Genomic DNA, 16,760 nt, shown 5'->3' with positions numbered 1-16,760 from the left:
AAATTGGGAATAAGTGTTTCATTCCCTTTTCCAGCAACATTGCCAATTTTGCCTTTCCTGGGATAGTCCCAGGTGAGCACAGGGTCTCACCAAAGACCTGGGGAAATTCAGACAGCATAGGCAGAGCAGGGTGTCTGTAATCTGGGTTATGTTTCTCTCTTCCCTGACAAGACACATGGTATAAGATTGTGCCAGGAGTGTGAGGGAGTAGACTAGGGTGCTCCATCATCTTCAGGTGGGGGCATGTGAGTCCTCCTGACACAGCAGCAAACCTGCCACCAGGTCACCTTTGTTTTTGTGGTTTTTGCATTTTCCCAACTTGTGTCTTACGGTTAAAAGATGCATTTTTAGCCTCTTGTGATCTGGGGTAATGCTTTCCTAAGTGACTGAGCTTGGTAGTCAGTGTAGGCTCCCATTTAGAGGCAAAAATGTTTGAACTGCTCCTAACATGGCTGGTTTTGAGTGCTTCTGTTTCTGAAATCCTTAAGATTCACTTTTCATTTGAAAGGTGGCCTCTTTTGAGGTTATATATCAAAAATTCTTACATGTCATAAAAATTCTGTCATTTAGATATTAGCAACAAGCTTCAAGGGAAACTACCACAAAGGAAAAGTTCAGGTTGATGAGATTGTACAAATAGCTTCAGAAAGGTAATGAGTATGGATTCCCAAACAATTTAAAGTTAGGAAGTTGTGAGAGAGTGGATATAACGTGGAATGTCATCATTTGTATATTACAGAATGTCTTATAGTTGATTACCACTCTTAATTGGCTATACATAGTTCATATCTTTTGTTCCTTAATAATTATATATTACTCTGTATTAGATATTTTAGTTACTGGGTAACTTAGTCCCTGCTCTGTCCCTCTGTCACTTGCTTATCTTAAAATAGCCTGCTGATTTCTTATTGATGTAAAAGTTGGTTTCAGGCACTGCTATGTCTGTTATGTTTTTTAGAAGACTAATATAGGTCACTAGGAAACGTCTTCTCTGAGATACTTGGTATGTTTTTGCATTTTTAATTTTCAAAATTGAAACTTGAAAATGAACAAGAAAGAAGAAGGTAGCAGATGAACGAACAGAATGCAGGGCTTGTGCAACACAAATTAATCTTTGTTTTTACTTATATCTTGCCTAATAAAACTGGCTAATAGAGGAATAATTACAAGCATTTAGATGATGGAGGCAACATAAGTTATGAATAGATGCACAAGCAAACACATATGGCTAAACATGTAGGTGCAAAAAATAGATTCATATAATTTTGACCCTTAAAACCTCAACTTTTTCACAGCAGGCTTTGATTCTTTCAACTGCTCTTTGGAATCAAGAGAAGTCTGAGAGTGAGTGCAGCATTAAAATCCTCTGTAGTTCTCCTGTGTACTTTGCTCAAGGTGCTGGTTTTATCTTCAAGTCTGTAATTTAGGAAGCCAATTTTTATGTTTAGTTGATGATCTTTTAATTGGGGAGATTGTAAAAGGCATGTATTTGGTCATCAGAGGTATGCTGTGATGTGACAGACAATCCAAAACAAAGGAAAAATATAATTAATGTAAGGGCTCAAGGTGAAAGAACATTCATAAGTAAGAAAGAAAATTCATAAGTAGAAGACAACACATGGCTTGAAACCTTTACAGAAAAAACCCACAACTTTAAGCTGTGCTGTAAATATTTAATTTGAAAATTGTACAGGGAACCTTTTGAGGTCTTATATTTCCTTGTATAGTCCGCTCTGCCTGTGATCTAACTGCTTTTCTCTGAGGTCCGTGTAGGGTAACTTAGCTGAAGGGACATGACTTCTACAGACAGCACACATTTTTCATTCACGTCTGAACAGCACAGATATCAAGATACCATGTTTAACAACCCTCCTGTGGGCTGCCCCTATTTATTACTTCCTGCATATGGGTTGACTAATTTCCAGGATACTGAGGTTTATTCCTTGATTTTCATGTAGAAAAATTAAGACAAGCCTTGAAAAATGTGAAACAATTGGATATTTTTTTTTTTTTCATTTAAAACAGCCATGGCTAACTGTGTTCTTTTGTTGCAGGCTTGATAGATAACTCTGGTCTGCGGCTAATTTATACTCCAGTTTTAAGGAAATACGATGCTGGGGTTATTGAAGCTGGTCTTTGGGTCAGCCTCTTCCACAATATCCCACCGGGCATGCCTGAATTTGTGTCAGAGGGTCACTGCACGCTGGAATGTCTGGAAGAGGTATGTCTCCTGCCTGAATCTATTGGTTTTCATTCTTAGAAATAGTTTTGGACAGACACTTTAACTTCTTGGAAAGATTGATAGTACTGGTTAAAGACATGCGAGCAAGGGCATCTGCTACATGCTGCCCTCCAGAATGTTGAGGTTTTTTGATCTAGGTATTTGGGGTGTTCGGTATTCAGTCTTCTTTCCCGCTATGAGTGATACTGGATGACACAGTGCTTGCGATGTTTTAATTGTGTGTTCAATATATAAACATGCATTGCTTTCCATGGCAAAGCTGTTAATAGACTGGAATAGCTAGCCCAGAAAAAAAGTTGAGAGAGACTAATTAAGATCTGTGCATGTGCAAAGGGCTCCTAATGGTGAAGTGAAAGCCTGAAAGGTATTCTTAGACCAGCAGAAACTGAAGACCTGAATAGATATTTTTGTATGGCCCAAAGTACAAAATTATGCATTTATTAAACACTTGGTTCCATTAAGATAATTTAAATATCTCTACAGATAATGGAAGCATTGTCTAAAATCTGTGATTAATGTATCATGGGAGATTCTCATATATTTTGTAATTTGTAGAGAATGGTTAAATCAATGCTTTTGTGATGTTGTTTAGAGTGAATGGTAAATTAAATATGGAATTCAGATTTGATCTTGGTGATGTTAAAAGTTGCAAATTGTCATAGCATTTTTCAGCCTAAAAACACTTGAGTAATCTATTATCGTGCAGTTTCTGACCTTAAGACTGTACCTGAAAGGTATTGTGGTAACAGATTATTTCTAGTTTAGGTTCTAAACAACAATAAAAATTTAGCATACCAAAAGTTTGGATCCATATATCGCAGCTGGAATGGGAGTGATGTTAGATTTGTGTCAATTTGGAAAAGTTAATTTTAAAATGTTTTTGACTTGGAAAAAAGTTTCAGATGTAAACTTACAATATTTCACTACCAGTTGACTTGAAGATAGGAAGAAGAGCATATTATAATTACAGTCTCTTAATTCTAAGTGCTTCTCTTGGCACAATATTGATGATAACGTAATTCATAACTGCATAGAAATTCTTTTTCAGAATAAACATCCACATTCTTCTGTATCAACCCTTAGCACTAAAATAATGTGTAGGTTTTTGTATAATTCCCTTGAAAATCTTAATCTATTGAGAATTATTTGCAGTCCAGTTGATTTTCATAAAAAATGTTACATTAGGAGTAAAAGCATGTTTTTATTTAAAAAAATCACAGAAAAAAATAGCCTTTTTTGTATATAAAACCTTAATTTCACATACAGATTTGCTTTTGCTCCAAACTGCATTTTGCTGTAAACTGAGAGAATATAAATACATTCATTAATATATTTTCACTCTGCTTGTACATTCTAACACACGTTACATTACATCGCATCAGGGCACACTAATGGTGTTGGATTCCCATGGCCAGGCTCTAGGTGCTGAGAGACCTGCTGGGATTCATGTGTTTGCGGTACTTCTTCATGCTCATCTTGCTGGAAGAGCTATCAGGATGCGTCACTTCCACAATGGCGAGGAGCAGAAGCTGCTTGCTTATGATGATGAATTTGACTTCAACTTCCAGGAGTTTCAGTATCTGAAAGAAGAAAGAACCATCTTGCCCGTATGACACTCTTAATTCTTTCCCTGAAAGTGTTTAAGAGATCGTGTACCTAACATTTACTCACATTTAGGATTAATATTACTACAGAATTTCTTATCATAGAATCATAGAATTCTTAATGTTTTGTTAATTTTTCCACTTATCACAGAGTTACTAATGTATTAAAGTTGCAGTGTCTCAGGAGCGTCCACCCAATTCACTACAGACCTGGCTTGGTCCATCAATTCAAGCTATTCTTTAGCTGTGTTTGGTACCCACAGTTATTTGATTTGAACTTTACTATCACAAATGTTTAAACAAAGCAGATTATAAAATCACACATGTGCCTGGTTGTGCCATCTTTGTGCATCCAGCCAGCTGAAGACTGGAAATGCCACTGCATGGCTTTACGGAGCCATTGAAACCAAGTAGCACATCCTGAGTATCTGCACACAGCAAGTATCCAGCCTTGCAAACATGTCTACAAATCAGCCAAGTCTTCTCTTGGTTTCATGTTTTTATTTGTTGCTGGTAGTAGAACTCCATGCTTATGTTCCATGTGAGGTTTCACTAGTAAACAAAACCCTTTTGAAGAAGAAATCGTGCTATTCTATCTGCTGTACTTGTGAGAATAATGCAATGTAACTTTTAGAAAATCCCAACTACAATTATATCATAAAGCAGTAGCTATCCATAGGTATTACATAAAAAGAATCTGTGTATTTTTGGATGAGTCACTCATTTAAAAATTATTCACTCATCTTTTGTTAGTTCCAGCCGGCATCTGGTTTTTAAGCTTTGGCCTGAGGACAGAGAATTTAGTGCTGCAAAGGTTGGGTGCTCCAGATCTAGCCAGCAAGGCATCTGGAGATGTGTTTGTCCTGGTGCATGGGAACAAGCCCCTTACTTGATGGAATTGGTCAGATACAAAATACCAAGCCACTGGATTTTGTTTTACGATTGGAGGGAAAGGGAAGCTGAAAAGACCATTGCAACAACTGGACTTCAAGTATGGTTAGGAGCCCCATGGTTTAAACTTCCAGGCTTCAGTTGAAGTCCCCTTGTCTCTTATGTGTCTTCTCCCACACTGGGAGACTTTGATATTTGTCCTTTAAAGGCAAGAAGCTAAAATGCTGGTGTTCTAATTTAATTTCTACAGCAAAACCTGGATGTTCAGGTGCTGCGTTTACTCTTTGAAGTCCAACTGCTTGTACTCCACAGGGACTTCAAAGACAAACTGGTGTTACCTCCTCCAGGAAAAAAGTGTTGACGGGTTTAGGAAGAGGGCTGGCAGAAGATGACAGGTTTGCAGAGAAAGCCTGTAATATTTTTAGGAAAATCCATGCAGATTATAGAGAAAGGCCTCTTAAAATTCAAGAACAAAAGGGAGTAGACAGCAGAAAGCCTAGAAGAGGTATTTGATAGTATCAGCAACTTAAAAAAGACAGCTCAAGTAGAAGCTGGAATTCTTTCTCTGAAGTGAGCCTTTTTCATGCCTTTTATTGTTTTCATCTTATGTAAAACTACCAGTGCAGCTTTACATACATCATCTGGTGTAATTTGGTCCACAGTCTAATCAATCAAATAATAATATTAAAAATTTTCATATATTGTTATTCCCGCCTTCTGGAAGGGTGTATCCTTGTATTCAGCTTATGGAGTCCAGGTTATTTGTTTTCTTTGTGTACTAGCAGTCTGTTCTGAATTTGGAAGCAAAAGATCTAATCACAGAGAAGCACTTCTAATGAATGTTATCCAGTCCAAAAGCCACAAAAGCCAGAGACCTTGCTGGTGGAAACCAGCATATTCCCACTGGGAGCAGCGAAGCTGTGCCAGTCCACTCTGCTTCAGAAACCTCTGTCTCCATTTGGCCAACATGAGGCTGATGCACCTTTTTCTAGGAGCCTGGAGTACAGTTAGTGCTAGCACTGATCTAGCAATGAGACAGCCTTTGAAGGACAATCTGATTTTTTCAGGAAAGATTAATACAATGGGTGATAAGGGAAGATGACGATACAAAAAAATAAACCAAAGCAAAGAAACCTCTGGCATCCTTGTGATATGAAGTTACCAAAAAATATCAGATTTTTGACATCTGGCTGTGTTGTTCAATATTTTAATTTCCACTTGATTATCATGGTGGGTTTGAGATTTCAATTTTTGATTAGGTACAGTGAATAAAGGTACTACCAAACTGTAGACCAGTTTGTCAAGACAGCAAAAAGTTAATTGTATGTACTTGAGAAGGTAAGTATTCAGCCTTTCTCATACATATCTGTCAATGTGGTTATGTCTTTGCCTGCCACTCCTCTACTCCCAGGCTTGGCAGATAAATAGTTGTTATTGTGATGTGGAAAATCTTCTTTTCCTCATTTGGCAAGTATTTCTATTGAAGTTGGCAGGATAAATTAGCCTGGAGAAAGCTATCCAGCACTGGATGAATTTTGGAGCAAGAATCGTGTGTATACATCGTCTGCATATATATAATTTTCCTGAAAATAGGATTATAGATGGGGACCTCCATTGCTATTTTAATAAAAGAGATAAGACTCTTAATAAGACTCTGTTTAAATCCATGGGGGATCCCTGAGGATCTGAGATAATATGAACGCTAAGTGCCAAGGCCTTAACATACACCAGTTAATTAATCTGCTCTTTCAAAAAGTTGTATCCACTGCTCTGATCTTTATTTCTTAAGTGTTCGCTGTCATCTGTGGTTACCTGAAGCTGGTGTTGATAAACTTCAGAACTGTGAACTTCCTAAATCTTGTGTTTCAGGGGGATAACTTAATCACAGAATGTCACTACAGTACTGTGGACCGAATTCGCATGACATGGGTAAGAAAAATTTTAATGGATCAAAATAAGTACAAAGATAATATTGGGTAATAAATTCTTTTTCATAAAATGTTATTTAAAAATGTGCTGGTGCCTGTGTGCATGTAATTATGTATTATCTTTCCTCTCAGAGATTCTTAGATTTTAAAGTCATTCAGGACTATTATGGTCATAGTCTGATCTCTTACATTAATTGTACTAGTTTATAAAAATAAGAAAGCCAGCTCATAAAAGATCTTTAAAAATCAGACTTCGCTAGTATAAGGAGTGCTTTCTTCATAACATGTATTAACATGCAAATTTTGCATATTTTAATTATTTTTTTAATGACCTTGTTATGCATTTTCCTCTGAAGTTGTTGTTGCCAGTTCTTACATACTGATTTTTACTTATGCTGTGACCAAGATGGGACCACTTGCTTTTGTGCCTTATATAGAACCCAGGCAGAATGCAGATCCTTTGGGCTGGGAGGAGGAGGCTGTGTGCAGTGAGCCTCTGTGTGTTACCTTTCTCACAGGGTGGATTTTCCAGTGGCAGGGACCCTCCTGGACAGCTGCTGCCCCCAGGGTGGTGCAGGAGGAACCTGCATCGTACCTGTGCACCCTTGCAGCTGAGGCACAAGGAACAGCTGTGTTGCAGACCTGGGTGCATGTCCACAACAGCGGACAAGACAGGGCCACAGCCAGGGAGTAGGCATCCCTTCCAGGGTCAAGGCGGCCCTGCTCAGGTTTAACACGTGGCAGTGTGCAGTCTCCCAGATGCAGCTTTTTAAGTTTACAGAGACCAGGCACTGACCATTGTGACATGGCCACTTTGTTTTGGAGGTGAAGCAAATTCGGTTGTTGGGACATGAGCTGAACTGTGCCAGCTGGCTGTGAAACCAGAGAGTGATGCCAGACCCACTATGTTTATGGGAGGGATGTAGCTGCCGGCACCCAGGCTTTGCCAGGGACTAAGCCCGCTTCCTTGGGAGGAGCTGGATCCAGACCTCCAGGAGGTGAGACCTGAGGGTTTTCTCTTCGGCAAGAAAGACCTGGTCCTGGCATCCAGAGAGCACAGGGATACCTCTTCCTGAATCATGGCTTGCATGTAGGCACATGCAGTAGGTATATAAAGAAAAGCAGAAGAGTGAAAATGAAGGCTTTTTATTTTTTGTCCTATTTTCCTGTGTGGTGACCGCACTAGCTCTTGGTCCTTGGTTCGTGTGTTTTGTCTTCTCCATTCCTATTCTTGTGGGTTCTGTGAGATTCATGGAAGTGTTCCCACATGGGATTTAGGAATGTGCATCTTGTCCATATTAACTAAGATTGATTTTAAATGAGTTGTTTGCCCCATGGCTCTCAATGAAAGACTGTTTAAGAGTGTGTTTCTTCTGCTAGCTAACAATCTTACTCTGATTAATCATTTTATAGTTAGTGCTCATTTATTCTTGAGTCAACATTATCTGTTAACTTAAATAACTTTTCTTTCTTACTCTTCATCTCTGTATGTACTTACGAGAGTCCATGTAGATACATATTCCATCCTAACCTCCGTTTACTAGACAAAGTTCATGTAATTTCTTACTAAATGGACTAATTATCTTGGCAGATTTTTTCTACATCTGCTCCCCTTTGAAGCCCCTTTTCTGAAACATCGCAGATATAAGTACCTTGAAGACAGCTGAATATAAACCTGACCTTCTCAGATAGCACTCTTCAACATAAGTCTTATTTTCTTGATACTTGTTCTTTCTGACTTCTTTTAAGCTTGGGAGCTATTGCTTGAGTTTGCAGTGTATTTCATAATTAATTATATATAACTTCTTGCTACTTGATAGCCTAATGTGCAAGATAAACCTGTTGAATTAGGCCTCTTGAAACCCATTTCATTAGCATATAAATGCTAATCAGTGGTTTTATCTGTGGGATTCCAATGCTATCTTGATTAAAAGAAAAATTTCATTTTCAGGGTGGTCTAAGCACCAGGAATGAAATGTGCCTGTCGTATCTGCTATATTACCCAAGAATCAACCTCACCCGATGTGCAAGTATTCCAGATATAATGGAACAGCTCCAGTTCATTGGTGTTAAAGAAATCTATAGACCAGTCAGGCAAGTAAAATGTTTATGAATATGGGTAGCACCTCTGTTTCTGTCTGTGGAATTACAAGGTCATTTTTATACGGCCTTTGTTTCTTTCTGGTAGAGCAACATATTGCAGGGTCACTCATGCAGCTTCTTTTTGGACACTACACTGCTGCTACTTATTTCTCCTTTTCTCCTGCCAAATTATTTTGCATCTTTTTTTTTTCTTTTTTTAATGAAAAAGCAGCTCCTTTTAAAGAAATTTCACCACAGCCATCTGCAAAAAGACTGTGCATCAATGTCATATAAATGTTTTAAATTATCAGCTTATTAAAACATATGATTTTTACATATATAGAGATATTTTTGAAGAAGGAGTTTGGGAGCATGGGTATCAAATTACCCTGGGTAGATCTGTTGTCAGTAATTCTGCTGCAGTCAGTTGGTGCAAACAGATCCTAGAACTATTGCTCACATGTAGAGCTTAACACTGACTTGGTGACACAGAGAAAAATTCACAAAAGATGAAGAGGGCTTAAGTTAGAAAGGAAATGGAGGGATTAAGAGAATATGAAATTGTTCATAGTAAAAGATACATGGTAGATATGCAGCATGATGGAGAGAAATGAGAGAATGGAGGCTTTGGAAGAATAACAAATCAGAGGATAATATGCAATGTAAGTAGAGAGTAAAACATGGAACCGGTGGTAGGAATCTGGACAAGAAGAAGCGTCATGGTTTGAGCCCAGAGGAAAACTGAGCATCATGCAGCTGTTCACTCACCCATTTTCCCCCAGCGCTGGGAAGGAATCAAAAGGCTGAGGAATTGAGATAAGGACAGAGAGGTATGATCCACCCATTACAGTCACAAGCAAAAGACAGACTCATTAGGGGAAATAAAAAACCCATCACTTTAATTCAAAACACTAACAATTTAATAGATAGAATGGGACAGTAAGAAGCATTACCACATCTTAAAAATAACTCCCCCACCTCTCCATTCTTCCCGGGCTCAGTTTTGTTCCCCATATCTCTACCTCCTTTTTCCCAGTGGTGCGGGGGCAGGGATGGGGGGGGGGGGGGGGGGGGGTTTGTTCAGTCCACTGCTCCTTCCTCCGGGGTAGGGTGAGGGACTCCCCTGTTTGACGTGGCCCTGCCATCTCACCCCAGGATACAGGGGGATCTGCTCCAGTGCACCTCCCCGCCTTCCTCCTCCTTCCTTCCACTGACCTTTGTGTTCACATTGGTGTCCTTCTCGTAACTCATTCTCAAAGTCCCCATCCCCTCTCAGGTTTTTAAATATGTTATTTATCTCAGAGGTGTAGCCACTGTCATTAATTGCCTCCGGCCTTGGCCAGAGGTGGGTCTGACTTGGAGCTGGGGGACCTTCAAGGAGCTTCTTAGAGGGGACAACTGCTGTAGCCCCCTCCCCCCCCTACCAAAAACCCTGCTGCCCAGAACAGGAAGAAAAGAGATTTTTAGGTGAACTGTTGGCTGCAGGGTTTTGCAGTTCTGGGCAAAGACACTGTCTCCTGAGTCTTGGACTCCTACTGTTCAGTGATGCAGGACACTGAACATATTTAAGATGTACATCCATGTCCGAATGAAAATCTCCTAGCTCATTCATCAATTTTTCTTCCTAAGACAAATAACCCACAGGAATCTGAATATTGGCCTGCTGCTCAGCTCAAAAGGGGTAATGTAATTTTGTTGTAAGATCTGTCTACTTCAGTGCTCCACAAATATTAAATATCCCCTCTGTGAATGGTGGGGGGTGGGGAACTGTTACCATTTAGACAATTCAGGATCTATAATAACCACCATGAAGGTCCATGCAATTCAGCTGGCATCTGACCACTGGGGTAAACCACAGGCTGGTGAATTTTAAACAAGGCATTACAGTTTCTCTGGTAAGTCAGCAGAATTCTTCCTGTCCTTCATCATGAGAGTCCTCATCAAGAACAAAAGTGCTTCCCAGTGTGGTGTTGGATCTGGCTTTTCTGTCCTTTAGTGTCAATGGGATGACCTGCACAATGATAGTGCTCACTAAGAGCAAGACTGATTCCCAGAATCTAACATAAAATTTAAATTTCAGTAGGAGATGGGAGGAAGCCCACTATAGAGAGGATAAATGTGTGCAAATATATAAAAATCAATAAATAGCATATTTCAGTTTTTAAGTGTTCCTTACCGTGCTTAAAATTAAAGTATCTCAATAGCAGATCAGCAGAAGTGATTATAGAGTGAGAATAACTTAAAGAGCAAAGTGCCCAAATGAATGAAATGCAGAAAAATAATCAAACAATAGAAGGTAGAATTCACTTTTAGTGGTGAAAAGTGAATTGAATTTATATTGCTAGTTGCACTAAACTAAGGTAATAGATTTTAAAATAAAATGGATAGAGTAATAGTGTGTCATGACATTTACAGTTTAAAAGTTGTCTTTCCTTATACAGTTTATCTTAAAACAATATTATTGCAAAGTAATTTGATGTACAGGCTTACTGGTTTTACTTCTGAAATTTATATCCAAGACAGAAGAGTCTGAAGAAAGTCACAATGCAACCAATGTCTACTTCATTTTCCACACTATTTCTATTTACAATCTTTTAATACAGAGAGAACAGTTTCTAAATTAGTCCTAGCTAAAAGAGTCTTTCTGAGCTTAGAAAGAAAATATTCTAACAAATGTATGCTCTCTTGAGTGTTCATTCATGATAACTGTACTTAAGGAAAAAATGCACATTTGGCCTGGGGAAATAAAGATGTTTTGAATAGAGTAAGTATGTAGACTGTCTGCCGCAAATGGAATAGTAATTAGAAGAAGAGATTATTAATGCCTCTAGTATTTATGACCTAATCCACAATTCTTGTTTCATTAAACTCTGTCACCCTAAGGATATGTGACCTGATACTCATCTCTCTTGTGTCAGTCTTACACTGAAATTGCCTCACTGACTTCTGTAAAGTTTCTCTTGTCTTACGCATGAAGGCAAACTGGAAGCAGGATCAAGGCACTGTGGCTCACTTTAAAACTCTTTTTCCTCAGTCTGGTGGCACAGACAGTGGTATAAATCATGAGTAGCTGAGATGAAAGCAATTGGGCCACAATAGTGTAAAACAAGTGCTTGATTAAAATTATGTCCTTTGTGCCTAGATGTTGAGTAGAGCAGAACTTTGACATAGGCAGCACTTAACCCAAAGCAAGTGGGAGACAGCCTACTGCAAGATAACACAGATCTGACTAAAGTGCTTTGAAAGGATAACTCATACTCCAACCAAAGTATTAATCAGATTGCTTAGATAAAGTTTTATCTACTTTCATTCTTCCACTAGCTGTACTGGACTTTCCGTTTTTAAAAAACTTGACCCATTTACCATATTATTTCCATTCATCCCAGTAGAGTCAAACAAGGAGGAAGCAAGAACAGTGGAAAAGGTTTTCTTTAGCTGTTTGGGTTGTTGGGGTTTTGTTTGTTTGTTTGTTTATTTTAATTTTCCTTCATTATTATCCCCGAGTTTTCTTGAAAAAAATGGAAAGAAATCTCATTCCTTCCCTTTCCACATCTTCAGCTGGTGGGGAATGGGATTGGCCCCACTTGTTCATGGGAAGGATTACCACATGTGGGTGCATAGTCAGATCTCTCACAGTCACACAGTAGGTCTCTATCCCACCCCTGACCAAAAATCTCCTTGCAGCCAGCATGTAGGGACATGACAAAAGGCAATGTCCACAACACCAGTTATTGTCATTTGTTCTTTTGGCACTGCTGCCAACCAATACATGTTAGAGCAACTCCTATGCTAGGCTGAGTTTTGATCTATTATTTTTTTTATTTGAGTTGCGACCAGAGCTTGGCAGAGCCATCTGGAAGTAGCTTTCTAATGGCAAATGTTTCTTTGCAACACTGTCTGCCAAGCCTAGTAGAGGGTGTGGCTTTTTTGTTTTGTTTTTTGAGAAGTTACGACAGATCTGTTTTGTATTGCCTGTGTATTCACTTTGTAGATCAGAGAAGAGCAATATAATTCTTTTTCTTAACTTAAAGTCCTTCATTTCTAAAAAGCATCCAGCAGCAAGTCCTAAACTGCTGCTGAACTTTCATAAGTTTGTCAAAATCATACAGTTCATTAACAGAGAACTTAGATGAGAATGTGAGTTTGGCATAATATACATATTAATAGTTTTTCTGAGTAGATTCGCCAAAAGCTTTTCCTCATCAGTTCTAACTTGATGGTATTTATCTATTTTTAAAAATCTATTTATTTATTTTTCTGTAGGACTTGGCCTTTCATTATCAAGAGTCCTAAACAATATAAAAACCTGTCTTTTATGGATGCAATGAACAAATTCCAATGGTCCAGATCGAAGGGTCTCTCCTATAATGATCTTGTGCTTAAACTACCAGTGAATGTGAGATGTTCAAAAACAGATAATGCAGAATGGTCGGTAAGTCTAAGTGTTGAAAAGGAGTCAACAATGCCATGAAACAAATGTGATTTACTGTGCTTCATTGTGTATGAACAAGTATCTGTCTATATGTCTTTAGACTGTTTACATGGCTATATTACATTTTACATACAATAACAAAGGTTGAGAATGTTTTATCAATGCTTTCACCTAACTGGAATTCTAGAAGTATTTAAAAGAATAGAAAAGTTGGCACTTTCATCAGCACTTGGGATCAGTAATATGGAGTCTTTCAGTGTGTCTGGGACTGATAAGAGAGTAACCATATGTGTCCAAATTAGGTGACCAAGTTAGAAAGTTCCTTTCCCTTGACTGTCTCCACTGTCAATGACTTATGTCAGGGTCTTGTAATAGATGATTCCTAAACCTAAACCAGGTTTCTTCTCTGAGTCACTCTGTAGGAAGAAGCTTACTGACTGCATAAGAAAGCCTCAAGAATCTAACTTCTTGACTCTGGCATCTAGACTACCTAAAGCTATATGAGTACTCTTCCAGTATCTTTTGCTTTTTTGTTGGTCTTGTGTCTTAGAGATGTCTATAGTATTGGGCCCAAAAAAGTACATTTGGATTGTCTGTTTTCTTTGTGCACCTTTGGAAGATTTTATCTTCTATAGTTTTCCTTTCCCAATTGTCTTGAATAAATCTGTAAAATAAAAAATAATTCCCTAGTATGTTATTTATTATAAATGTCTACTGGTATTTTAACAGGGTTTCTGGGAAAAGCTGTCATCTTTAGTATTGATGTGTGTTTATAAAGAACTACTAGTGCATGTAGTATCATCCCTGAAGAAGATGCTGAAAAGTATATACTGCTCCCTGAACTTCTTTACAGATTCCAAATTCAAGACTCCATTTTACATTTTTGAGCTTTTCTGCTCAGAAGGGGAGATTGTCTCATTGTACTGGCTTATCTCCTACCATGATTTTAGGTCAGCCTAACAGAGCTGATACCTATGAAATACTTCCTAGAAAAGGACCTCTGCCTCATTCTCATCACCCACCCCCCCCATGCTGCCTTGTAGCAGGTCACACAGTGCTTTCAGGTAGTGAAGGAATTGCCCTTCCTGCAGCTGCGTTCTCAGGTCTTTCCAACATCAGTCAGTCTGTTCTGCCCATGACATGTCAAAGAAACAGTGTGCTATAAGTAATCAATGAGTTTTTTGGGGGTTTTCTGTTATTTGTTCTACTGCAGACCTGTGAAAAGTAGCTATTGATACATGAGACTGTTCACCAGTTTTGGTTAAACTTCTTGACCTTTGCAACTGCTGGCCAGTAGCAGCTGTGTAGCCACTCTTTCACAGACTATTTGTCAGAGGACAAGTTAAGATGATGAAAACCACACAGAAATTTTATCAGGAGGGGATAGGCTTCTCTTTCTTTTTTTTTTTTTTTTTTTTTTTTTTTTTTAAATGGTATGCATTCTGGAAAATGCTGTTCCCCTTTATCTGACAGGATAAAGGAACAATACTTACAACTTAAGGAATGTAGTCAAAGGGTGAGCTCACTGGAAATGGGAGTGCTTAGTTCTTCCTTTTAATCATAGTTTCCTATTTCAAATGACTAGGGCATATTAATCAAAACTAAGATTAGTTCTCTTTCCTTTCCCCTCCCTTATTAGTGATATTACATTAAATTGGCCATTCTCATCAAACCCAAGAACAGATTTAACCTAAATGGTCAAACAAAGTGAGTTGTAACAAGAAGGAATAAATTTGAAGCAGAGGAATTGAGCTGAAAATACCTTCATCCTTATGTAGGGATGATGCCTTGATGAGTTTTCACTTTCTATTGTGTTTGCTAGGGTGAAGTCAACATTTAGTCAATTTTATTTTCTGCAGTGCAGGATAATTGCAACATGGAAAAATAAAAACAAAGTAAGAACATGATGCGCAGGTGGGCATTCAAACTTTCAAAAATGTTTGTGCCCAGGAACCTGCTTTTTTACAGAGCTTCTTTTCATGTAGGGAGTACATTTAGGAAAAGCATAGCCAAGCAGTCTACTCAAATCTCTCTAATTTCATGTCAAAACCATGACAGGCAGGTAGTTACATCCAACTCCATAAAAGTTGCACTGAGTTCTAAGGGAAGAATAAAAAATGCTCAATGTATAGAAATAAGACAGTGCTGTAGGTAACTTTGCTTCAGCAAGGACATTGGAACAGGTGACCTCCAGAGATCTCTTCTAACCTCAACCATTCCGTGATTTCGTGAAATCATGTGTACACAATTAACTGCCTTGTACATGCAAGTGCAAGCCTTGTGTATGTACAAATGAATGTGTTCAAATATCATCCAGTATCCCTATAGCACTGGTTTACATGGTTAACTTCCATCTTTATCTGCCAGAAAGATGAAAACAAAAACCAAGCCATCTGAACAAAGCAAAATAATGTCATAGCAATTAACCAATGGAAGCCTAACCTTGCTTTACTGGAGAGGATGCCAGTGTGCACAGCTGCTTTCAAGATGAGAACAATGGATGTGCACATCTGGCGTGCAATATATTAATATTTTTACTGAGCTTGATGTCTCCACAGTAAGAGTCACAACCCCAGTACAAAACTAACAGTAGATTCTCATGGAAGCTGCCAGCTAGTTAGAGAGCAAAATACAGATTTCTAATCTTATGTGACAAAACTCTTAATAATTTCTTATTATTTTAATTGCAGATCCAAGGCATGACAGCTTTACCCCCTGAAATAGAGAGACCGTACAAGACAGAACCAGTAATATGCAGCTCATCTTCCCTTTTACGTTGCAGTTTATTCCTCACCCTGTTGTTTATTGTACATGTCACAGCCAGTACCATAGGAAACATTGGGCCCTTTGTATAATAATTTTTATTCCTTTCTGTTCTGTGTGCCATGCAAGTTCTGATGTGTTTGCACTGTTGCTATTGTAGATTTATTTTTTTACATATTAATAAACTAAATTTGCCAGTTCGAAATAAAATGTGTACTTCCTCTGAAAACTATGGGGATTTTAGTTTTCATTGTAAAGTATGTATAAAACACAGTAGATACACTGGCACATTGCATATTGAAATCTTTTCCCATACCATTTTGTAACACTTTGTCCTGGCTCTTTCACGTGGTGTTTTCAAAATCAACTATGTATATGGGTAAAATTAATAAACTAAAAGCAACTTAGTTAACCACATTCAGCCTGCTGTGTGCTGTATTATTTTGTCTCAGTTCTTGACATCTGCAAGTTATGAGATTATTGCTGTATGGACAGGTCTTGCAAACATGTGTTTGGGCATGTCTTATTGACATGTGCCATAAAGCTACAGGAAGGATTCTTTCAGGGGAGGACATTTCTGAGAGCAGCACATTGCAAACTGTCTCAAGTCCTAAGAGAAGTGGATTCCATGGGTGTGAAAGGGATGAAAACACAGGTGGAACCCCAAATCTTCCCACAGTGATTCCTGTACGAGTCCTTTAACTTGGCAGAGATTGCTTTTCCCCAGTCTCTGGCAATTCAGTGCCTTTCTTTTCTCTTAAGGTATTTGTACAGTGAATAAAGCTTTGGTGAGGAGTAGGCACACACCTTTGCTAGGT

The 16,760-nt window shown here is 38.4% G+C and overlaps 1 protein-coding gene across 1 annotated transcript in view; it reads left to right on the top strand.

Moving 5' to 3' along the window:
* Positions 1 to 16,350, top strand: part of MOXD1 (monooxygenase DBH like 1) — a 51,191-nt gene extending 34,841 nt beyond the window's left edge. The window contains exons 7-12 of the mRNA XM_074924003.1: positions 2,055 to 2,221; positions 3,658 to 3,849; positions 6,607 to 6,666; positions 8,617 to 8,759; positions 13,011 to 13,179; positions 15,870 to 16,350. Of these exons, the coding sequence (XP_074780104.1) occupies positions 2,055 to 2,221; positions 3,658 to 3,849; positions 6,607 to 6,666; positions 8,617 to 8,759; positions 13,011 to 13,179; positions 15,870 to 16,034 (896 nt within the window). The 3' untranslated portion in view covers positions 16,035 to 16,350. The remainder of the gene's footprint in view (positions 1 to 2,054; positions 2,222 to 3,657; positions 3,850 to 6,606; positions 6,667 to 8,616; positions 8,760 to 13,010; positions 13,180 to 15,869) is intronic.
* The last annotated feature ends 410 nt before the right edge of the window (positions 16,351 to 16,760 follow it).

The sequence above is a fragment of the Athene noctua genome, chromosome 1 (assembly GCF_965140245.1).
Source record: "Athene noctua chromosome 1, bAthNoc1.hap1.1, whole genome shotgun sequence".
NCBI classification, from domain to species: Eukaryota; Metazoa; Chordata; class Aves; order Strigiformes; family Strigidae; genus Athene; species Athene noctua.
The sequence above is the reverse complement of the archived record's forward strand: the minus strand, read 5'-3'. Positions and strand labels throughout refer to the sequence as shown.